This window comes from Nematostella vectensis, chromosome 6 (genome assembly GCF_932526225.1).
Source record: "Nematostella vectensis chromosome 6, jaNemVect1.1, whole genome shotgun sequence".
Classification (NCBI taxonomy): domain Eukaryota; kingdom Metazoa; phylum Cnidaria; class Anthozoa; order Actiniaria; family Edwardsiidae; genus Nematostella; species Nematostella vectensis.
In genome coordinates this window covers 11214126-11239085 of record NC_064039.1, presented here as the reverse complement: position 1 = coordinate 11239085, position 24960 = coordinate 11214126, and the positions used below count along the sequence as shown (strand labels likewise).

The 24960-nt window shown below is 38.7% G+C and overlaps 1 protein-coding gene across 1 annotated transcript in view; it reads right to left on the bottom strand.

Moving 5' to 3' along the window:
* The window catches only part of LOC5512012 (tumor protein p53-inducible protein 11), a 29190-nt gene extending 7232 nt beyond the window's left edge, over positions 1–21958 (bottom strand). The window contains exons 1-3 of the mRNA XM_032381371.2: positions 21940–21958; positions 20147–20266; positions 3625–3700 (exon numbers count right to left, since the gene is read on the bottom strand). Coding sequence (XP_032237262.1) covers positions 3625–3700; positions 20147–20226 — 156 coding nt within the window. The 5' untranslated portion in view covers positions 20227–20266; positions 21940–21958. The remainder of the gene's footprint in view (positions 1–3624; positions 3701–20146; positions 20267–21939) is intronic.
* Positions 21959–24960: the final 3002 nt, after the last annotated feature.

Genomic DNA, 24960 nt, shown 5'->3' with positions numbered 1-24960 from the left:
CGTTGTAAACAAACAATATAATAACACATACAAGTTGTAAACAAACAATATAAAAACATAAACACGTTATAAACAAACAATATAATAACACATACACGTTGTAAACAAACAATATAAAAACACAATATTGTGGTAAACAAATGATATAATAACACAAACACGTTGTAAACAAACAATATAAAAACAGAAACACGTTATAAACAAACAATATAATAACACATACACGTTGTAAACAAACAATATAAAAACACAATATTGTAGTAAACAAATGATATAATAACACAAACACGTTGTAAACAAACAACATAAAAATACAAACACGTTGTGAACAAACAATATAAAATCACAAACATGTTATAAACAAAAAATATAAAAATACAAACACGTTATAAACAAACAATGTAAAAACACAAACAAGTTATAAACAATCAACATAAAAACACAAACACGTTATAAACAAACAATATAAAAACAGAAACATGTTATAAACAAACAATATAAAAACACAAGCACGTTGTAAAAAAACAATATAATAACACAAATACTTTGTAAATGAACAATAACACGAACATTGTAGATGAAAAATATTGTTCCCGGGGGTGGGGGCGGGTCGCGGTTTAATAATCGTGCAAATATTTAGCACTTATAACGTGACAAGACAAAGTAATTAGAACGCGATTATTGTTTTTTTTTCGATAGAAGTCGAACAATACGGAGATGAAGTTATGTTAAGTGAAAGTCTATAAATATCGAATAGCGGCCTTTTTACTAAAAAAGGCTTGAATTGAAAAGAATAAAAACAAAATATGGATGGATGGAAATGTATGAAGTAACTAAAAGACACTACTTGACAAAAACAGTGTTTTACAGTAATTGCGAGTTCTTTTCTTTTTAATAAATTTTAAATAATATAACATACTTTTTTTTTTTACCCAAGTGTAAAATCCGCCGACACTGGCAGACATTGTCAATCAAAAAGTGTTTCCAGGAGCCATGTTTTTATTGCACCATGTGAACAAAGCAAGGTTACGATATTCCCCTCGATGTATTGTGCGGTATCACACAATTATCCGAAAATAGATTAATCTAAACGGTATTTAAACAATTTTTAGCGCTTGTAGGCTTCCAAAACTTCTATTCCCTGAAGGATGATGAACGTGTTCGTTGAACAAAAGACCTTGGCCCTTCTACTCACGAAGCAGATGTCGTCCCCAAAACACACTGCTACCGCTTCTGATTACATCATGCTATTCTTTTGAAAGTTCGCCATGCGACACACCACGGTAGTACCGAAGGAAAGTTGGCCAATTTCGTCGTGTTCTCATATCCACTGAACCATTTTTTATCACTCTGGTTGGCTAGTGAACTTGATGCCTCTCAAATAGTACGTTTCTCACATCCTCATTGGTTTACTTCACAAAACGCGCGCGTCGTATCAGATAGTACGTTTCTCGCATCCTTATTGGTTTACTACACAAAACAAACAAGGTGGCCACGGTAGCGCGCGTTGCACAGTAAGAAATTAGACTGAGATAATTCGATTTCTGAGATAATTCGAGGAGAACCTATCGTGTTATCTACCGTTTTTTAAACGTTATACTGTATTTAAAGACATTAAATACGACAGCTTTATTACGGGATGGCTCCGTCATATTTACATATCGGCTCACTGTGACAGTGCTGAGAAACCCAAGACTAGTTCCAGTACTGCGCAGTTAAACCAGCCTTTTTGTTTTGAAATGGCGGCTTTTTACCGGCGAACTGTCACATTTTGGCGAATGCTAAGAAAACTAGATCAAACCTGAGGCTAAAAGTTTCTTTATGACTCCCTCATTATCAAACAAATCTGTCATCTTTTGTACAGTATGGTTTTAATGCTGTACAGTAAGTCAAAACAGCGACCGAAGTCAACCTTTCGTGCCTTTACTCGAACGATTCAACACTGAGATTTTGTTTGTTTTAGCCAGAACACGCGCATGTGCATACGTTATTCAGCACTGTCGCTCACAGTCGGTAACTCTTTTTGGTAAACTACCAGACGCTCTAGTGGGTTTCTTCTCTCGCACATGTTTTCAAGTGCAGCTTGAAATATGTTTTTAAAATTAAAAAAACAAGCGTTTTATGCTGATTACACCTGAAGAATCCTTAACAGGTTTATTTTTCAGAGGGTGGGATCACCAGTTCTGCCACGATAATGCTCGGAGATCCAGCGGGATTTGCGGTTGCTCCCAAAGATCCTTACCGCAGAAGAACCTTCTTCCGGCGTAAATTTATTTTTTTTGCGGTCAAAGAAAGAAAGCCCTGGATCCTCAGAGCCTGCTGACACCACGTGCATAAGGCAATTACTAGAAAACATTCTGTCGACAACTACTGCCGCAAAGTATCAACCCTTAATGCATTCCTGTATTGTATATTACTATATCAGATACACCAAAAACTGGTATTTGACTCTGCCAAATTTTCGTCTTTAATAAGACTGCTTCACAATTCTTATTAAAGACGAAAATTTGGCAGAGTCGGTCTAATTCCAGTTTTTGGTGTATTGTATTCATTCTTCTGGTTCACGAACACGACTATTTGGGTTTTTTGTATTTACTATTTCAGAAGTATTCCATGAATAGGATTTTTCAAAATGCCAAAATGCCTATCCTACGACTGAAAAGCATCATGGGTATTGTGCAGGGGAGTGTGGTTACCCATCGAATGACATTATTGTATCCTTATATTCTAACAAATAATCTGAATTATAATCGGGATTCTAGTTGCGTTGTGAATCGTCACTGCCGCCAAAAATGTATGCAAAATAAGGTACATTCATTATGAAGCAAATCCTGATGAATCACTGTGAGATTCAATCTCCACTAAAATTTAAACGGCTTTATTTTAGAGTGGTTTTCAAAAAACAGTGAAATACTATTTAGTTTATTTAGTACTAAGACACTGTAATGTCTTTGTTCTCTTTTGTTCTGGCTTTACTATTACACTTTAGCTATTACATTTTGTTTCAAGGGATTTTGAAAATAAAATAACCTTTGAGTAAATCACATTTTTCGAAATGATAAGATATTTCAAAATAATATCAGTGTCACGCAAGTCTGATCCAGTGTCACGCAAGTCGGAGTTATTAATACCTCTAGGTAACTTTCAGGTGACAGATATGATTTTTGAAATAGGTCTGTGTTTGACGGGAGGAATAAGTGAACGTTTTTTTTGGTTGCTAGATTATTTTTCTCGCGAAGTAGCTGTGTTTGATTTTTCTTTTTCGCTGATCCATTACTTTTTTAGTAGGCATTTCAGTTGCGCCATTTTTTGCTTTTGAAGCTTATTCAATTTTTTAAATGAATTTGTGCACCCCCCTCCCCCCCCCTCTATCCCTTATCTCACCCTATCTCATTTTAGGAGCCACGAATTTTAGATGGATTAATTTCACATAATCATTACTATTTAATTTTCGCCTAACTTATCGCTTTAAGAGTATCGTTGTATCTCTTGATAATGTCTCAAATCGAGGAACAACAAACACATTGTTGGAGTTTTAGCTGTCAGATGCAGATTAAAATCAGTTTCTAACAATGGCACCGTGAATCCTAGTCCCGCTGTCGAAATCACTGTTATCATACGTACTTTTGAGGGCTCCTTTCCACCGATTCCGAGGACTTTTCTGCACTTGAATCTACTCTGCGCATCATCGAAACTTCTCCTGTAAACACGAAACAAACAAAAACAATACTGTTTCGAAGCTTTGTTTAGATAAAAAATATTACTGTGATTACTGGGGTATTAAGGTTTTGGGTCAAATATCACAAGAGCAGAATCTCTTTAACAGGCGACTATACTGCAATAACAAAATCCCCCAAGGATTATTCCGTCACAAGACAGGTGCTAAAGTGAGAGCAGAATCACAAGTGAAACTAAAGTTTGTCTTCACATCAAGAGACCGTCATCTAAGTTTGACAGGGCAGCAAACAAAACTTCCAACAAAATTGGTTCGTATCTTCTTGGCTTTTTCACTGAAACACCTGGCAACTTCCTGGCAGTAAAGAATCTTATGCGTTTTTTATACCCCCAGCTAGTCTATACTATAAACAACGTTAATTTTTCTGTAATTTGTGCCATATTAGAAAACATATTTTGATAATTTTAGAAACACTGGCAGGGTCGATGAATACAAATAGAAAAATATGCCACCATTAAATAAAGGAAGGCATGTTTTTTTTTTCGCTATCATACGCATCTACGGAGTTTATAATGAGACCAGCTATATTGAGGTGGCCTAGAAAGATCATTGCAATAAATATAAAGTGCAAACACTTGGTTGGAACGGTTGTATTGGCTATATATCTTATTGACGGTAAAGCACGCGCCAGGTTTTAACTACGAAAAAAAAGCATTGAGCTATCCATAGTTACTAACTATGACATTTTCCTAATGGCAAAATAAAATAATTCCTATTGACGTACTAATGTTCTCATGTGATAGCTAAAAAGGTCAAAGACACCTTTATACAATCCAACGATAAACAAAACTCATGTAGAGCGGATTGTGTGTTGGCGTTAAAAGCTCTGAGGCAATGTAAGTTGTATAATAACATGGTGGTGGTGGTGTTACCACTGTTGTCAGCTCGACCTACTTGTCCGTCAACTTCAGATTTGGCTTGCGACGTTCCCGAGACATGGCCATAAAGAACCTTCAATTGAATAATCCCCCAAAAAAGCAGCTCACAGTTTGCCTAAGCCAGCGATAGGTCGAACTCTAGAGAACATATTAGCAAAGTTGGACCTTCTTCGGCGCGACACAGTCTCTCTCAAGCGCTTAGTCTTTTCCAAAAGTGAATCGATAACAGAGAGCGCGTAGAATAATGGCCTGCTGGCGAGCTCAGTGCTAGCTGACGAATTATTCAAATGACCTTTACCATGTAGAGGAATAATCAACTATTTGTTTCCCTTGCACAAAAACAATATTATATTCCCTTGGTGATACGGCTTTTAAACCATAAAATAGAGCAATTGGTCGGAAAAGCAATTGCTTCATAATCACTACCAGTACTTACAAGGGTTTCGCTTGAGAGTTTTCCATGTTTGAGTCCATTTCGGTGGATCGCTGTCACGCGCGCAAAGCGAACGTTAGAGCAACTTAAAGCAAAATCAAATTTATGCGCGAAGGACAGCTGGGTTTTGTGGGTTGAGTGAAACCACATTTGAATTTAATGCTTAGAGTGTATAAATCAGGCTTCACAGGAAAAGCATTCCGCGGATCGCTACTGTCTGAGGCTGTTATTGTTATCTCTCGTTTCGAAACCATGACTTGCGCCTTCTTAGAAAATAATAAAGTGCTCCCGATGCAAATTAATGTTGCGAAAATGACAGTCACAATTCTCATTAGTCTTACGATACTTACTAATACGGAAACATAAAGGACGGGGGAAGCATTAAACCAAGAGAATGGTTTAAGTTTAAACCCGAGTCCAACACTAAACGGAAAAATGTCATACGATTAAAATGAACAAACTTTTAGTTTTACCTCGCTGACGAAGGTGGAGACTCGGGCATTCTTTACGAAATATTATTTTCTGTATAAAATGTCTCCCGGATCTAGCCCGTGGTCGCTTCGTGTTGCTCAAGTCAACTATTACCCATGTTGTAAATCATTGCTGCATGCTCTTCGAATATGACGTCTGGCTGCAATGGTTCGAGCTTCATCGCCGAGGTTGTCGGGAAATAGTCGACAATTATGGTTTGTGGCTGCGGAAGCTTGTTGTATTGTCTCATCGAAAGAGCTCGCTTTTTCAGTAGCCTTAGCGAATAAATATTAAATGATATCAAGGAGAACTAGGTGTAAATTAAGATTCGGCGATAAACTATGTACTTTTGGATGGTATCTCAGCTGATTTCAGTGACTAGTCGATTAAAAAAAAAAAAAAAAGAAAAAGAAAAACTTACTTTAGAACACGGAACATTTCTAGGACGGTGACTGAAAGGGATGCGACAACCAGAGCGTGCTCTGAGAGTTCACCTGGCGAGTATAAGCTGTCGCTTTCTCTCCCTCGATGATGGCCTAGATCGGCCGCACAGTCAATATTCTATCGCCACCGAAGTTTTGTTTACCGACCCACTGGCGATTTTTCGGCGATTGCATAAAAAAATATTCCAACCTTTGATTTCAAGCTTTCACTCTAAATGAGTCCAAGGCGTTACTCATAATCAATAGACGTTGCAACAAGGGATTAATTAATCCAGGAAAAACACTGAAATTTCCTTGTCTTTGTTTAAAGCTTTTCTCAACTATTCGGAATCGCTTTCTGTATGCAGTCTATTAGCTAACACGATAAGATCTGGCGGGAAAATACACACTCGCACTCGTTCATGGTAATTACCGACCGTCGCAGGTGGATCTGTCGGATTGAAGTCCCCATAATTAACAAGGCGCTCATCAAAACTGGAAATTGCTAGGGACCACGCAACTTCAAGCGGCTCAAAATAGGCATTTTCGCAGTGCTGAGTTTATTCATGCAAGGATAATCGAAACAACACGATCCAACATCTAATCACGATCCAACAGACAGGAGAAGTCGAGATTTCGGAAATCCCCCTGTGTAAGGGGAGGGGGTGGACGCAGGTATAAGCAACACTAAAACGATAAAAACTCCATAAAATATACAGTGCCATTATAGCCTTACCATCTTCGTCTAAGGGCGCTTAGATAGGGGTGGGCTCAGGCAGGACAGCGCGTGCACCACCCCACCCCCCAACCTCCCACACACACACAACCCTGGCAACAACAACAAAACACAGTGTAGTCTTCTCTGTTTTTGTTAAAATATCATTTCATCAACGAACATGCCATTGAAGTGTTTATTTTTACCTGAAAGAGGGAAGGTATGGCCTCGAAATATGGTCAATAACAAATACAAACGACCTTTTCTTGAAAAGTCTTATTAACAAATCATTGAAATCTGTCATGACACGTAATCCATTCCCCACCCCTATATTCTAGACATCATTAGAAAATAGCCTAAGAATAATCAATCAAAGACGACGAAATAATTAAGCACCAGGGGTGAGCACCGTAATCACCGACTCTTAATACTCTCCCTGTTATTCGTAGCAAAATAGGATTTGCTGAATTATTAGAGGCATGGTGAGGGATGTTTTCGTCCCCAAGCGCAGGCCATTTTTTGTTAGCTTTGCGTTTATAATGTCCTTTATCTCCTTTATCTTGATAAATATCTTCTTGTCTTTTTTTATTTGAAAAGCATATGAAAAAATACACTTTAGGTAAATTGCAAAGCAACACTCGCAAAAGATATACAACAGCCCAGCATAAGGCGATTACATACGCAAGTCTAGTCAGTTGGACGCTTTGATCATTTGAGTGAATACCAGGGGCTTCAGCCAAGATGGCACGTTTAGACGCCACCCACTATTAACAGGCAAGAGAATTATAAAGAGAAACGACATTTGTGTCGGAAGTTGGATTTGCATATAAAAGATCATTTTGTGCTGGGAAATGCATCTTCGCGGGAAGGATGCTATTTTTGCCGATGAACGGAAAATCAAAGTCACGAAGTTCCTCCTTACCCCCCCCCCCCTCCCCCCCCCTCTCCGATTGCCTTGGATGATGCGCATCCCTTTGAGAAATTATGAATAGTCCGCTACATCAATACCAATTGTAAAATTAATAAATACAAAAAGCCCAAATAGTCGTGTTCGTGAACCAGAAGAATAAATACAATACACTAAAAACTGGTATTTGACCGAATTTTCGTCTTTAATAAGACTTCTTCAGGGCAGGCTTATTAAAGATGAAAATTTGGCAAGGTCGGGGGTTGGGGATATGGAGGTGGGTCCCATAAAAACAGATTGGGGTGATCTTCGGCAAAATCAATTATTAAGGGGTAGCATTTTGGGTGTGGTCAACAGCAATTCTTACCCCTTAAAGATAGCACATTAGGTGTGTTCGAAGCTATTACTAACTCTAAGCACTAAAAACAAACACATTTTCAGCACATCTATTTCCTGACTACTCTCCAGTTGTTATAAGGATGTGATGACCCACTAGCGTGAGATCCCTAAGAGATAGCAGAAGCGGAAAATAAATTTGAACACCCCCGTCTACTTTCATGGAGAATCCCCCCCCCCCCCCCCTCTTGGCCGAACAGTTCCCTATATTAATTACATTTTTATTTTAACAAAGCTTGTCTCCTTTTAAAATGAAATAAGATGGAGCAGGCTGTTTGCACCATAGTAGTATCAGCAAATCTAGTCCAAATATTTCATTTTCTGTCAAAACTGAGACAAAACCAACTCATTATCGTGCGGAAACTTCGAGGCTACAAGGTACAAAAATAGAGCTTTGTTATCTCAGAGATGCGCGCCACACCGGCATGTAGACGGTCACGTACGGTCAACAGTTAATTTTAAAAACCTGTCTTATTCAGGTTTGACTCATATCAATATCTCCCGAGGTTTAGGCTATGTCAAAATTACAGTTGCACCTATATAAGCTCAACTACTTTTTCACAATACCGATAATGGAAACACAACGGCTGCATTACCTCCGCGCACCAGCATTAACTGCCTCTTATTATCTGAGCAAATTTATAGATCTGGCAAAATTGCGAGTGTTAAGTTCGGCGAAATGTGTTAATTATAGTGACTTATTGAAAGAATATACCTTTTCAGGCCCATTTTTTCTGTTACTGTTTTACTTACTTGCTTGTCTAAGCAAAAAGCGCGCACACACTCTTATCTCAAGTGTGCACAATAACAGACTAAAAGACAGAGCAAAAAAAAGGCATAAAATTTTCAAATTCTCAATATATAAGCTCAAATTTACGCATACAAGGAGTTTCTCTGACCAAAAGCTTAATTTCCAATTTTAAAGAAATTTAGAAGATGTGAAATTTAGATATTAGCGAGCAAAGTTGGCTTAATTTCTGATCAGAGCCCAACTTCTCCCTAAAAACGAGGAGAATTTATACTTGGAACATTTAAAAAATGGCACTTCAAGTCTCATATCTCGACAAATCCATTAGAAAAAACACTTTTTGATATGTTAGTTTTCATAACATAAGGAACCTCTATGCAAAAATTCAAGCTTACCGAAGTTAATCAGACCTTATTTTTAGAAAACTTGCCATTTTTTTGCTCTGTCGACTAAAATGGACCACGACTATAAACATGCAGCCAGTGCTTGGTTTGTGTGCGTATGTCAACATTCCGCTCGACATTCTTCCTCGGCTTGAAGGGGTATATCAACATTCCGCTCGACATTCTTCCTTTGCTTGAAGGGGTATGCCAACATTCCGCTCGACATTCTTCCTTTGCTTGAAGGGGTATGCCAGCATTCCGCTCGACATTCTTACTCGGCTTGAAGGGGTATGTCAACATTCTGCTCGACATTCTTCCTCGGCTTGTAGGGGTATGCCAACATTCCGCTCGACATTCTTCCTCGGCTTGTAGGGGTATGCCAACATTCCGCTCGACATTCTTCCTCGGCTTGTAGGGGTATGCCAACATTCCGCTCGACATTCTTCCTCGGCTTGAAGGGGTATGCCAACATTCCGCTCGACATTCTTCCTTGGCTTGAAGGGGTATGCCAACATTCCGCTCGACATTCTTCCTCGGCTTGTAGGGGTATGCTAACATTCCGCTCGACATTCTTCCTCGGCTTAAAGGGGTATGCCAACATTCCGCTCGACATTCTTCCTCGGCTTCTAGGGGCATGCCAACATTCCGCTCGACATTCTTCCTCGGCTTCTAGGGGTATGCCAACATTCCGCTCGACCTTCTTCCCCGGCTTGAAGGGGTATGCTAACATCCCGCTCGACATTCTTTCTCGGCTTGTAGGGGTATGCCAACCTTCCGCTCGACATTCTCCCTCGGCTTGAAGGGGTATGCCAACATTCCGCTCGACATTCTTACTCGGCTTGAAGGGGTATTCCAACATTCCGCTCGACATTCTTTCTCGGCTTGTAGGGGTATGCCAACATTCCGCTCGACATTCTTCCTCGGCTTGAAGGGGTATGCCAACATTCCGCTCGACATTCTTCCTCGGCTTGAAGGGGTATTCCAACATTCCGCTCGACATTCTTTCTCGGCTTGAAGGGGTATTCCAACATTCCGCTCGACATTCTTACTCGGCTTGAAGGGGTATGCCAACATTCCGCTCGACATTCTTCCTCGGCTTGTAGGGGTATGCTAACATTCCGCTCGACATACTCCCTCGGCTTGAAGGGGTATGCCAACATTCCGCTCGACATTCTTCCTCGGCTTGAAGGGGTATGCTAACATTCCGCTCGACATTCTTCCTCGGCTTGTAGGGGTATGCCAACATTCCGCTCAACATTCTTCCTCGGCTTGTAGGGGTATGCCAACATTCCGCTCCACATTCTTCCTCGGCTTGTAGGGGTATGCCAACATTCCGATCGACATTCTTCCTCGGCTTGTAGGGGTATGCCAACATTCCGCTCGACATTCTTTCTCGGCTTGAAGGGGTATGCCAACATTCCTCTCGACATTCTTCCTCGGCTTGTAGGGGTATGCCAACATTCCGCTCGACATTCTTCCTCGGCTTGTAGGGGTATGCCAACATTCCGCTCGACATTCTCCCTCGGCTTGTAGGGGTATGCAAACATTCCGCTCGACATTCTTCCTCGGCTTGTAGGGGTATGCCAACATTCCGCTCGACATTCTTCCTCGGCTTGTAGGGGTATGCCAACATTCCGCTCGACATTCTTCCTCGGCTTGTAGGGGTATGCCAACATTCCTCTCGACATTCTTCCTCGGCTTGTAGGGGTATGCCAACATTCCTCTCGACATTCTTCCTCGTCTTGTAGGGGTATGCCAACATTCCGATCGACATTCTTTCTCGGCTTGTAGAGGTATGCCAACATTCCGATCGACATTCTTCCTCGGCCTGTAGGGGTATGCCAACATCCCGCTCGACATTCTTTCTCGGCTTGTAGGGGTATGCCAACATTCCGCTCGACATTCTTCCTCGGCTTGTAGGGGTATGCCAACATTCCGCTCGACATTCTTCCTCGGCTTGTAGGGGTATGCCAACATTCCGCTCGACATTCTTCCTCGGCTTGAAGGGGTATGCCAACATTCCGCTCGACATTCGTCCTCGGCTTGAAGGGGTATGACAACATTCCGCTCGACATTCTTCCTCGGCTTGAAGGGGTTCTTAGCGTCTCCCTTTTCTTACAGTATTTACGGATGAAACTAAAAACAGAGCTTCATCGTTGATGGCTTACTAAATTCAGTCTTTAAGATTGCCAAAGAGGTTGTAAAAAGGAGAACTCAGATGGATTTTGTTACTGACCCAAGCCGCTAGGAAACAACATGGCGGCTTACAGGAGCCGAGGAGTCGATACCATTAGCACCCTTGCCCACTTCTTCGCTATTTTCAGCTCTTGAGGCTCGCGATCTAAAGCCCCGTGCAAACTGCGCCAGCACCTACCAGGTTTGCTGGCGAGTTTTCGCTTGACTGACTTTAGGACAAAGGAAATGTCAAAATAGGAAATGGACGTTTTGACATTTCCTTTGTCTTTTGGTCAGTCAAGCAAGAATTCGCCAGCTATGCTGGCGGGTGCTGGCGCAGTTTGCACGGGGCTTAAGACAATCAAGGGTGTTACTGACTCCAAAGATTGCAACCTTTACTCTTGATCGGCGGCCTCGCCAGAATTGTGGGTTCAAAAAGAAACATAATAACAAAAAGAGGATGCACAACCTTAATTATCATTAAAGCAAAAGGTAAAACGCCTTCCTGCATGAGTAATCATCATCATCATTATGATCATCTTGTAATCATCATCATCATCATCATCATCATCATCATCTCGTCGTCGTCGCTCTTATAATTTGTCTACATTATCGTCATTATCATCGTATCTCCATCATTCTGGTTGCTGGTAGGTGTGGTTGTCTCACGCTCTTTGTCGCTCTGTGTCGCTTTGCTTTAGTCTCCCGGCGGTTGTGTCATTCACCAGATCTGCCCAAGTCGCCTGGTTGATGCTCTTGCCTTCAATATGACAGTCCTTTTGCTGCTTTCTCTCTCACTTTGTGCTTTCACAGTGCTTAAAGGGTGCTTAAACAGTTAACCGGCGAAAACAAAGGCGCTGATAGTACTTTCAAAGGTATCGTGCAACATGTCTTACCATGTCACGCGTAGCAAGCGTCAACCTGCTCCCCGAGGCACGACGCATACGAGCCTACACGTTATCGCCACAGCCTGTTATCCTGTCAAAGAGCCCCAACCATCGCAAACGACCGCCATCAATATCCTATGTATTATGTACGAAGCAAACCTACAAAACAAACATACAAAACACGACACCACTACGCTATCCTACCAACCTACGTTAACCGTCAAATTCACATTAGGTTTCCGGAGGTTCTTGCAAACTCGAACGCGCGACTCGAATACTCAAAGAAGCGACAAACTTCTCCCAAGTACCCAGAGGCTGGCGCGACACGAACACCCAAACGATGCGTTACCAGTCGCAACCAGCGAGTCGAATTACTTACGAGCTACTCTAAAAATGCGCAATCCGAATACCCGAAAGTGCATTGAGTGGATGGCAACAAGGCATGAACACGAGTGGTGTCATCTTAGCCTCCCTCGCAGGCGTTTTGAGGCAGGCGGAGCGACGACTGCCTTAAGGTGGCGCGCCGAGGTTGTTTTGGATAAACAGCTTATACAAAGTTTCCTATAGAAGACTCATTCTCGGCGCGATTTTCGTAAATGTTTCAGATTTTATTAATACATTTATGCTTTATCAGATTTTGCTAGATTCACTTTTCTTGAAAATCAAAATATTTTTTTTCATGCAAGCTAAATGGAAGCAATAATTTTTTATTAAAATAAAAATCACGAAATCTGTGCGATGATTTTTTTTAAATTCACAATAACAACAATCGATACTCCAGCTTGAAGCACACGGATTGTTGCCTTAAACTGACCTGTCAAAATTCGCAATTGACTAATCTTTATTTTAAGCCAAAAATGTCCTTACAATATTTGAAAAAGTAAATGCACTCTTGCTTACAAAGATCCATCCTAAAATTTACGCCCCCTGCAAAACCTTAAGGCAACTTATGTGTGTGAGAGGGGCAAGATGACGTTAAAACGCGTGCGAGGGAGGGTAGTGTTATCTGGGCTGAACCGTCTATCTTAAAGAAGGCTAATCACGCCGCCATTTTATACTCCCGTTCAATTCCAAGTCACACAAAGAATCCATTTTCATCGGCTAATTCAAGCGAGAAACCAAGATATTTTCAATTAAATAGTCTCCTTGCGGGTAAATCGTTGTATTTCGTTGATAAACAATAACAAAGGGGTGGCTGATCGACACTCTTTAACGTGAGAGATTCTACGGGGAAATCAGAGACACAAGTTTTCTAAACAAATTCTTCTAGAAACATTAGCCCCCCTCCCCCCCCAAAAAAAACAGAAGCATACAATACTAGTCTCCTGAAGTAACAAAGATGTAATTTTTTTGTGGTGTTAAACTTGGATATAAGGGGCTGCTCACCTTCATGAGGGACCCCGAATGGTCTTTGGCGAGCACTTCGAAAAACACGAGTAAGTACGCATCTGCTTTGTCTCCTATTATCTTTGCTCTACAAAGGAGTTCTTTTGCCTCTATTCTTCTCGTTCTTTGTGTCGAGGTGCGGATATTGTTCATTTGCCCAATCAAATTGCAGCTTGTAAGAGCTGCGTACTGACCCAAAAACCACATCGAGCAGCGAGCCAATCGAAAAATACAATGCGAGCACAGCGGAATAAATTGCGCGAACATGCGAGCATTAGCCGAAAACTACGAGCACATCGAAATTTCGGGGGACCATTCGGGTGCCCTTTCATTACCCATTTACATTGGAGCTATTATAACAGGAAAAAAGAGTTAAACTTTTAGTATATATTCTTTGTCTGACAATTACATAAAGAGTAAAGGCTTGAATAGCATAGCATCACTTTGGTCACCCTGTGGTGAAAACTAAATCTTACAATGTTGTCAATTTTGTTATTAAATTGATTGTTGCTCATATTGACTCAGATGCTATCGCAAAGAAATGATGTACTTAGCGCGAGGAAGGGGCTCTCAAAGGACCATCGGGCTACGAGTCTACGTCCTCAATCTATCTATTCTATGCTTCGTAGAAACATAGCACAATTCTATATCTCTTTTTGGAACAAGAAAGGCATTCTTTTTTTTTTTTTTTTTTACCAGACTGACTTTAATGAGGTTTGGGTTTTCGATTACATGTGGTATGGATTTGGTGACGACGTAGCCAGACTGGCAGCGACTACCGAATAAAGATCGTGCAGAAACTAAGTATTTGTTTGTTTCGATCGATGATAACGTACCAACATCAGGTTTAATATCTGATTCACCTATTTACAGGTATTGATCAAGCTCATTTTGTATTAAAAATGGAACCCTGTTTTTTTTATTTTTGACTGGTCTCACTTCTGATCCTTGTGCTAACTTTATTTTCTAGTTTGCGTTGTTTAATAACCGTTGGCTTTTTTTCAATAAAACAACCCAATTGCCCATAATTCGACAGCATGATGTTTAGTTTTTTCTAATGGATAGCAAACACCAAAAGTGCCAGCTCTTTCGGCCTTCCAAGCCCCAAGCGCTCTCAACACATTATTTTGCCAACACTTAAATATACATGGCAGGTTTTAACCACAATGGTGTTTAAAAATGACATGTCGTCTCTTTAAAAGAAGTATAACTCCCCATTTATTGTATTAAGTCAGATTGGGTACTTCCCTGGAAAATGAATAAAAAAATAATAAAAAAGTACAATGCAAATTAATTTAGGATATTTCGAAAAAAAATTGTTTTATGGAAAACATGAAAAAAAAGAGAGATTTTTAATTTAAGTACACAGATAGAACATTAGTCATGTATTTAAAAAAAAGTTGAATTGCTAAATATTGACGAAATTCTTCTTCCAAAACTTAATTATTTTTTATGCTCATATTTCTCAATACCATATGAAAGAGTACGAAAACTACAAATTCTCAATATGAATAATAATGTTTCGATTTCCCAGGAACGTCTTAAAAAGTGGTATTACTGGTTTTATTCTTCAGTTTGGGAATGAATACCTAGTGCCTGTCAATAGACGCGATATAAAATATGATTTTTGGGGGTCGAAAAGGATATCGAGCGTTAAGTCGGTGTCTGTGGTGAAGACTGCTGAAAAAAAGTACAATCTACACTTAAATATAGTGGATTCAGTGTCCTTTCTAGTCGCATCAGATGCCTGGAGAGCGTGGACAAAGAGAAGATACCATGTTGAGTAGCGACAAGGAGAGTCATTAAATAACAGTCACGCATCTCAAACTAAATAAACACATTGCACTTAAGGCGAAATTGCATAATTCAACAAGAACCCAAACACAATGTTAAGATAATAGCTAGCATAAGGAAGTAAAAATAGTCCAATTGCGGGGAAATTGACATGGTTTATTTTTAATATACATCAAGACCAATCGTACAAAATTCTTATGATGTTTGGAAAGATAATAAAAAAAACTGCAAATTGAAAACATTGAAAATAAAATTAATTCTTTGTTTTGAAATCCACTAAGAGCATCACGACCCAAAAGAGCAATTGAATTAATAGAAACTGAAAATTTTATAAATGCAAAAGTGAGAATTTATAATTGAACACATCATGTTATTAGTTACTCTCTTTGACAGTATTTCATAATAACAGCAAAAGAAATTAGATATTCTGTATACCCGAGCCGAAAAATTAACTATCATTCGGCGTTCCCCGCTTCGTGTTTTTTAATTTATTTTTTTTTTTAGAAAAAGCAGCACTTTTTCTATGTCCCTGCAATAAGCATTTCTTACGTATATTATGATACTCTGTTCAAATGTTTATTAAAACGGATACAATTCCAGAAGGAAAGTCGGTTCTCCTCCTCCGCATTTCAACAAGAAACGATGGCGTTTCTTGAGGCTATGTAATAGCTTAACGATGCCATAAAACAAATAACATGGAAAGGAAATACCTTACCTCGCATTTTTATCAGAAGGAAGTGGAATATCCGTCATTTTTCTCGAAAAGAAACTCTCTTGCGAATTCTTTCTCTTGCTCCTTAGATTTTTTCCTTATTGAGACAACTCAGATGTTGATCCGTCGCGTACGAATCCTGAATTCTATGGAAAATGTTTTTACCGGCTTTTGCGTCTTCTAGGATCGAGTTACACGGTCTTTTAAACCACCATTTTCCCAGGCGAAGATTTCTACCGCATTAACAAGCTTACACGACAGACCTTTTAGAAAATCCTCTCTCTAACAAACAAAGGAGCCGAGGCGAAAATAGCCCACAGCCGAAACATAAACGGCTTAGGCTTTTATCGTTGGATATTGGCTCCGAATTTAGTATAAATAGTTAGCTGTCAGCATGCTGAGTGGTACGCGCTGATGACCCCTCCTAAATGATGCGATGTGGCGTCTGCACTTGATTGAGTCTTGAGTTATGCCATTTGTACATGCGCGCACCGCGCACCCGGTCCGTAACGCACCATTATTGACCACTTTTTTAGCAGTCATACATCAGACGCATTTACTGACAGCAAAAGCAGCAGGCGCACACTGATCTTGATTTTTTAGGATATCAAAACTTTTGTATTTTAATCTGACGAGTGTGTACACGTTTTTTTTTTGCATAAGCCTACCAGTTCAAGATGCTGACTATTTAGCGATTTGAATGGATTAAGAGGTAAATATGTCATTGTTGTGTGAAATATCGAATGAAGTTTATATAAATAATGCTAATCAGAACAAAAACGTACATCGGCACTACACACATATGTACATTCTCTTAAAGTCATTTGTTTATTTGTTTTATTTGTTTTAATGGCAATTTGGCAAAGAGGCAAAGATTAAATGATCGCTCATTGACTGTAAAAAACCTATCTAAAAAAAACGTCTTCGTAAACGGCAATTAACAAATGGCAGATCTTCTAACGAAAGATGCCATCGATCTCGTCAAATTTCTTCTTAATGTAGTAATATAGGTAAACCATAAGGTTAGTTTTATTATGATCCTTATTCTTATGACAAATAATTGCTATCCACAAACAGTGGTTGGTCTTAAAAAAACTACGCCATTTGCCATTGGCTGTTTGCACTGAAAAGCTTTTTTGAAGTAAATGTATGTACGATATAGTGTGCTAATGGGCAAAGATATGAATCCAGACTAACTACAGACAGTCATTTCTTTCGGCACTAACAATGGCTAAGAATGTTCAACAAAATGAAACATTTCCGATATTTCCACATGATCGCTCTGATCTAAAGATGAGAAACCTTGACGAACCTTGACGTAAAATCTAAGCAAACGGAATCCAATAATCGCCGGCCTGTTTTCATGCTTTGATCAAAAACCGAATGAAAAACTCTCTTGTCATTTTGTGCATTCTTGCTACATTTTTGCTTCATTACAAGGAATATTTGTATCACTTTAATCTCGCTAAACTTTGCTAAAGATTTGTGACGTGCAAAATAAAGAAAAGGTTTTTACATCGTTCTGATCAAATTACAAAAGTCGAAAATTTATGCGAGCCTAAAAGGTTTTTTGACCAAAACGCGTCGCGAAAATCCTGTATGAGGTACTTGATGGAGAACCACCAAAACAAGTAATTTGTATTGAACGTATTAAATGGCATGCAACAAACATGGGATGAGGTTTGTTAATGTGAAACCGGACTTAATCTCTAGGTTTAAGCTGTCCGTTTTTTGTCTTGCTAGACGATAAGCTTTAAAGAGGCACATTAAATAAAGAACATGAAATCTTGTGTGTTCTTGGGCGAGTCTTACACCTCTAGTCTGCAAGCACTTTTAGCTCTAGTCTTAAATCTTTAGTCTGCTAGCACTCTTTGCTAAATTCTATATCATCTAGACTAACACTCTTAGCTCAAGTCTACACTCTCTAGTCTAGCACTCTTAGCTCAAGTCCACACTCTCTAGACTAACACTCTTAGCTCAAGTCAATACCCTCCAGTCTAGCACTCTTCGAATACGATAAAACCCGCCTTCCCCTTTTTATCAGGGCCTAACACTAGAGCTGGCGGTGGATCATAATCAATAAATCCAAGTTCTGTTGTGTTCTATAGGAAACAATCTTTTACAAACCAAAAAGGGGCCGCCGAAAAATTGGGGGGGGGGGGGGGGGTGGGGCTGAAGGTGTCCTAATTCAAATCTCCCACCCCCTCTCATGTATACGGAACACTCTCCTGTACTATCTGATTTATTTTACCAAATACAAGGATATTTAGCAGCTAACTGGCTAATAACGGTCTACAAAATCAGTCAATGAATCAGTTAATTCTCATCACAAACCAAGATGAAGGCCTTTTTCTAATATTTCAAACATATGATGTATACTCGGAAACCCAGGGCTTTTTTGTCTGATTTTTAGTTTCACTCACATAAGAGAATGCTTTTTTTAATTAACCTTTGTCAAAGGAAAGTAAAAAATACAAATAAGATAATTTTAGCTCCAAAATATCATAATTTGAATAACTAACCATTTTTTCGTAACCGGCAAAGACTATCACAAAGTACCTAAAGCGCAAAGCATTTATCAAAAATAGACGTGTTATCTCTAATTCAAGAGCCCTTTTAATGATCATGAGCCGTCTGATGACTCTAGGCGCCCCATGTGCACAGTATACGCTAAGTCGTTGACAATGGGTATAAAGGTGTCATAACTTGAGTTGTTTTATGTAATAAAATCAAAATAAGCCACATAAAACAAACCGCGGTGATCTTGGATACTCAAATTATTTAGATACTAAACAGATACTAATAAGAAACTAATCAGATCCTAAACAAAAACGAATAGCAAAGAGGGTAATTGTTAATAACATATAACAAAATTAAAAACTACCTATTTTCTGCAAAGAATTAGAGACTAGGACTGGAAATACGTCAAAATATTTTTACAGCGATTTTTGCGCTATTTAGCGGATTGAGGCTAAATTTCTATTTCATTCAACACTAGTGTGAAATATTCAAAAGACGATCCTACACATACACAGTTTAGGTAAACCTCGCTTTAAATTTTACTGTTGTTAAGATAAATTCCAACAGAATATCGAGCAATTTTCAATCGGTGGGCGTCAGAAACCTCAGATTCTAGAGAGATTTTAGATTCTAAAACAAATACGTAAACATAATATTATTTTAATTATGTACACATAGTTTTAGCGCTTTATAAATAAATATATTATTATATTAGTATACTTGTTTGGCGTTTTGCCATTTCAATATTTGTATTGCACGCTGTTGAACTTGATTTTGAATTCTCCAAAAAGTACTGTTTTCCTGAATCACTTTTCATGTCAATTTCAAACTCTATAGGCATTCTAACTTTTCAAAATTTGAAAAAGGATTTTAACGGTGCAGTTTGATTAAAATTAACATATATCCAAAGCTATACTTTAGTAGGAGATCTTGGGCGAGGGCTTAGGGGTTTTAGCCCCCCTCCCCCTCCCTTGGGCTGCCAGAAAGCCATATGTAACAATAAAAAAAGAGTGAAACCTCCCCTTCAGCAAAAAGCTAGATCCGCCCATAACCCAAAAAGATGTAAAATCATGGAAATCATGTTTGGTGGTGCACTGCTCGAAACACGTACTAGCTTTGAATAATTCTAGCAGTCGCCATTATCGAAAACACGAAAAAACGTTCAAAAAGCTCTGTCAAATGTGTGCTTTAAAAAGGAGACAAATGACATGAGGCCTCTCGAAAAGGCGAGATTAGAAAATGGAAAATCAAATCAATTAAATCAAATTCAATTTCATCAACTCAGTATTTTTCGTCCTGGTGCCCTTGACGGTCCGAGTAGTGTAACGGTTTGCATCACGTGACTAGAGAGTGCCCGGAAGGAAAAGCACATCTTATAACCATAACATGACATATACGGGGGTGGACTAATGCATCACCTGCCTTACGCTTCGAAAATTCGATCATATTTGTCCTTTAGGCAACCATTTTCAGAAGAAAACACACACTTTTGCAATGGTTTCCTTAAGTAACATCCCATACACATAAGGGCCCCGAAGCTAATATCAGCACAAAACCAACACGAGAGGCATACAAAAGCTTACCTTCTAATGGTTGCGTCCATGTTGTTCGACGGCGCCGATAGCCGCAGTAATTCCACCGCGCTATCGTCTTTCGATCCCATCAAACACCGCGGCCTGTCTCCTGGCAGGGGATCACTGAAACTGACACATAACCACTATCAATCACTCTTCTTAGCGGTGCAGCGATATTCCGTTGTGCGTTTGGCTCAGAATAGGCACTAAAACTTGATATTAGTTTTTTTGATCAATGGCGCCTCTTGACGAATAGGATATCTAGTGTAATGCTTGTCGATGAAAAATGACCGAAAAGAAGGCGATCTTTAAGCAACATCAAAACAGTAAGGGGATTTGTCATAATCGTGCTTACTGTTTCTCGTCAATAATTTTATTTTTAACTTAGAAAAGCCTCTATTCTGCGAGAGACCTGCGCTTATTGAATTAATAATTTCTTATAAACATTTTGCAATGTTTATAAGAAATTAGTCTTTGAAATATAGAAAAAAATGGTTTTTTTTCCTTCGAGTCACGTTCCGATATATCGGTTTTTCATGGAAAAAATATCGTCCGAATTCCCGGAATTTGTCTTACGACATGTGATCTGTTCTAACCATTAAGCGTCAAGATGACTACTATTATGAGAGTGTTTACCCGCTCAAAAAACGGCAAATGCCTACCCTCACTTCGATGAAGGGAGGGTAGGCCCTATTCCACAATTTTCGAGTAAGCAGTTTTCAGCGGTTTATTGACATTTCCAATATTATGCGATATCTCGACAGTAACTTCAAGATGCTGAACTGCTTTCTGGCTTCCGTCATTCAAATTACATTTGGTGCTTTTTGATTGTTCTGCGCCTTGCTTAGAGGTGACGTGTTGGAAGCCATTTAAGTGCTAGCCAATGAAAACGCTTTAAGGTTTTTGAATGACGGAAACCAGAAGGCGACTTGTTGCTGTTGAAAGCTGTTGAAATCATCGACGGAAGACGCAGGATATTTACAACTGCAGTAAATATTGCACCATTTATTCCTCAAAAATATTTTGATTGACTTACACAAGCGGTTTCTATAGTTGAGGCTTCATAGTCAAATAATTTAGTTGAGGTGTACTACAAGACGGTGTTTGACAGTGATTGACGATGTTTGAGATATAGTGAAGACAAAGTGAACATAATAAAGAGAATAAAAAAGTTAGACTCTAAAGGATAAGACCGCCCCTTTTGTTTATTTCATTCCGGCATTTTTTTATATTTTTTTTTCTCACCAAAAAAGCATTGGCCTTTGGAATGTGTATTTTGAGATTAATTAGCAAAAATTACACTTGCAAAATGAAGTAAATATTTCCTTTATTCAACACACCTTAAAAGACAGGGATAACTCCCCCAGCAGAGCTCCGACCTTTATGCCGCTTAGTAATTCTTTTGTGAAATAAACAATGTTAAGGTTCTTTGTTACATATTCATAAAGCAGCCAAATCCAAGAGAAATACAAGAGAAAAGAGATTTTGAATCTAAGCAAGGTAGCGAAGGCTCTTTTTGTTGCAAAATTGCTTTTACTTGCTATGGATGAAACAAAGAACTACCCCGCCAAAAATATTTTGTGGTTCTTAAGTATAACGTTTAGTGTAGTTAGGTGCCACAAATTGTATAATTTGACATCGGAATATGAAATGTCAAACTTATTTGACTAATGAAATTTCTGCCTTTTGCCAATGCAAATTTTCTCTGATCGTAATAAAGACATAATATCAAAACTATAAATGTACGCTATTCGTAGGTTGCTATCGGATTTCCACCTTTTACAAAAAAAAAATGGATGTACCTTTTCCGTTTTTTTGAGCTTCCAAATCATCTCTTTTTTATCACTCGTCATTCTTTGACGCGCGCTTCATTAACTAATGAATCTTTTGTCAAAATTTCACTTTACTTATATCCACGTTACAAAAAAACTGTGACATATCTTAGAAGCTCTAACACTTTCCTGTACTTAAGTTATGCTATTCAACTTATCATTCAAATCTTTGAACGACATAGGATTGCGATAATGACAGAAGTCCAAGCAAATTCACACGAAAAGATCAACATTAAATTGATTGTCTTTTTTCCTTATATTTTTTGTTTTAGTGTTCATGATTTTGCTATATTGTCTTGCAAAGACGATTTTAAACCATGCTTTGAAAAGATAAGTAAGTTGAATAATACGTAACATGAAGTATGTCAAGTAATGTTTTGTCTTTGCTTTGTGTATGCATGAGCCCATCATCAAGATAATTACAAAATCGAAAATTAACTTCATGTTTCTTATGTGAATGTTAGAAAAACGGATTTTTATTCAAGTTGTAAAAAGGAAACAAAAATAAGAATTTCCGAAAAAAACTAAATTATTAGTAGTAAAAAACAAAAATCGCTAATATCGTTGATACACAGTAAGAGCAGATGGAGGAAGCGTTGCTGGAAAGAAGCGCTATCCCCATATACGGTTAAGTAACTCGTTACTTCACTGCACTAAACTAATGGTATGTGATTAATAAAAGAAACCGTTGTACGGTAAGGTAAAATTGAACATTACTGAAAACAAAAACATAGTAAGTAAGCATGATGTGATCAACAGTAAAAGTGCAATAATTCAGTTCTTCCGACTCACGTTTCCAAATGCTATTACTAATGCTATTAATCCTTACCAGATATTGGGTTATTTTCCTACGCAACCGCGAAATCCGTATTATATGGAACAGCCCGTATTTATCTATCCACCAAGACAACCGATTATTTCATTTCCTTGTTCAGAGATTATATGTTGGCGTTTACTAGCGATCAAAGAACAACTAACTCGACCGCAGTTCAACCCGATGTTAAGACTGCAGGCTCATGTTGACTCATAGCCGTAAAAACTAATCTAGCAATCAGAGAAGTTAAACTGGAATAAAGACGAAAAAAGGTTTTTAAATGTCTTTTTATTAGAAGACTAGGATATTTTCCTAGTTGATGGCCTGCAACGTAAGTAGTGAAGCGAGCCGATTTTAAAACGCATGTATACTACCGCAATTCATCGCAAAAAAAATGTTAAAGCTTTGCCTTTTCTATCATGACGGTATTATAATTGGATGTGAGCTGTTTGCCACGATCTTGACATAAAAGTACATTTTAACGCGAATCACGTTGGTTAAAAAAAGAGCATTTTTGGTAAAAACTAGCGAGTCCCATTACTTTTTTTTCAGCTAAACTAGTTTTGCCCCAAACCCCCGTAGCCATGAAGACTAACCCTACATATAAACTGAGTCTGACTTTTAATTCGATGTTTGATGTTGAACTCCAGTACTTATTTGGCTTATATATTCAAAATATATATTAATAAACGTTGTACCTTCACGCGCTTATAAAATTATGGTTGCAAACCCTGTGTAAACAGCACCAGCTGCTGGCCAAAACACTGAGCATTTCTAGTCCAGGTAAAGGTGGTTGGTGTTTGCTTACAGGATGTTGTTAGATGACAATATTTCTTTGTCTTCTGGTCAGCCGAACGTAGCCGTGCCAGCAAAATTGGCCGATGTTGGCGCTGTTAGAACGGCCAGTCTTTACAGTCGTTAGACACCGGGAATTCAAAATTATGGTCGTAACAGGGGCCTACTATAAAGATAACAAGGGGAGCATCAACTGTATTTGAAACAGTTTGCTTCTATATTTGCTTTCAATTCAATAGAAAGGCTATTTTTTTTTTCAAAAGAGAATGTTTTTTTAGATTTGTTATTTTTTCTCCATTAACGTTCTGAAGTGCCTCAGCTTCATTTGGCAGTTATCATCGGGGGAGCAACTGCATAATACCCGTCCACAAAGAGTTAACAATGAGACTTCACACCTCGATTTCTATAGAACGAGGCAGTAAATACAAGGAAAATGCAAATAAGTGGACGGGTATTCTGCAGTTTAGCCTCATCGGGCGACAGAAACATGCCGAAAATGTTACCGGAAATTTCTAAATTTATGGGCTAATTATCTACCGACGTCTAGTATGAGCGTGGGTATGACGTCCAGGGATTTGGCTGACAGCTGCAGATCAAAAGCTAGTACCGCGTAAACATATTATTTAAAATAATAAAAGGCTAATAAAATACATCTCTGTTTTCCGCCAGAATAAAGGAATTACCACGTGAAACAAACATATAAAAAGAAATATTACCATAAAAGTTATGAAATCATACCAGATTTCCACTTTTAGATTTAATTAATACCCCTATATCATGAGCACACGTGCAAGATCCGAGGAGCTAGTTCAAGCATACACCAGGCAAGACTCTGCAAACATTATTGTTTCGTGTAAACTCTTTCATTTCTCAAGTCAACATGCGCTTTAATATAATTGATACACTGTCATAACGCTTGTGGGGATAGTTGATTTTAGAGGAACAAAGGCCAACATAAATCAAAACGTTACAGATACTGGCCCCTTATTATAAAGTTAATATCAACAACGCGCGTAGTTTTAACACAATATACTTCGTCTTGAACTTGCGCGCTTTATAAAGACTCTACAAAACAATGATGCCGTTATTTGTGAATGTATGTGACCTGAAATCAATAATACGTTTGTAAAAGCCTTCTCTCGGTGCGCAAGAGTCCACTGTACGTTTAAGTCTACCTTCTATAATTTTGTAAGGATCTAATGTTATCTAATCCATCCGATCAATGCCTATTGGTATAACAGTAATTATGAACCTCATACAACACTTCAGCAGTAGACGGTATTTAGAATTGAGCAGTGAGTGCGCAGATACCTTTAATCTCCGGAATGGTGGGACTTCCAATGTTCTGGCTTGCTGAAGTAACGTGTATATCCGCCTTGGGC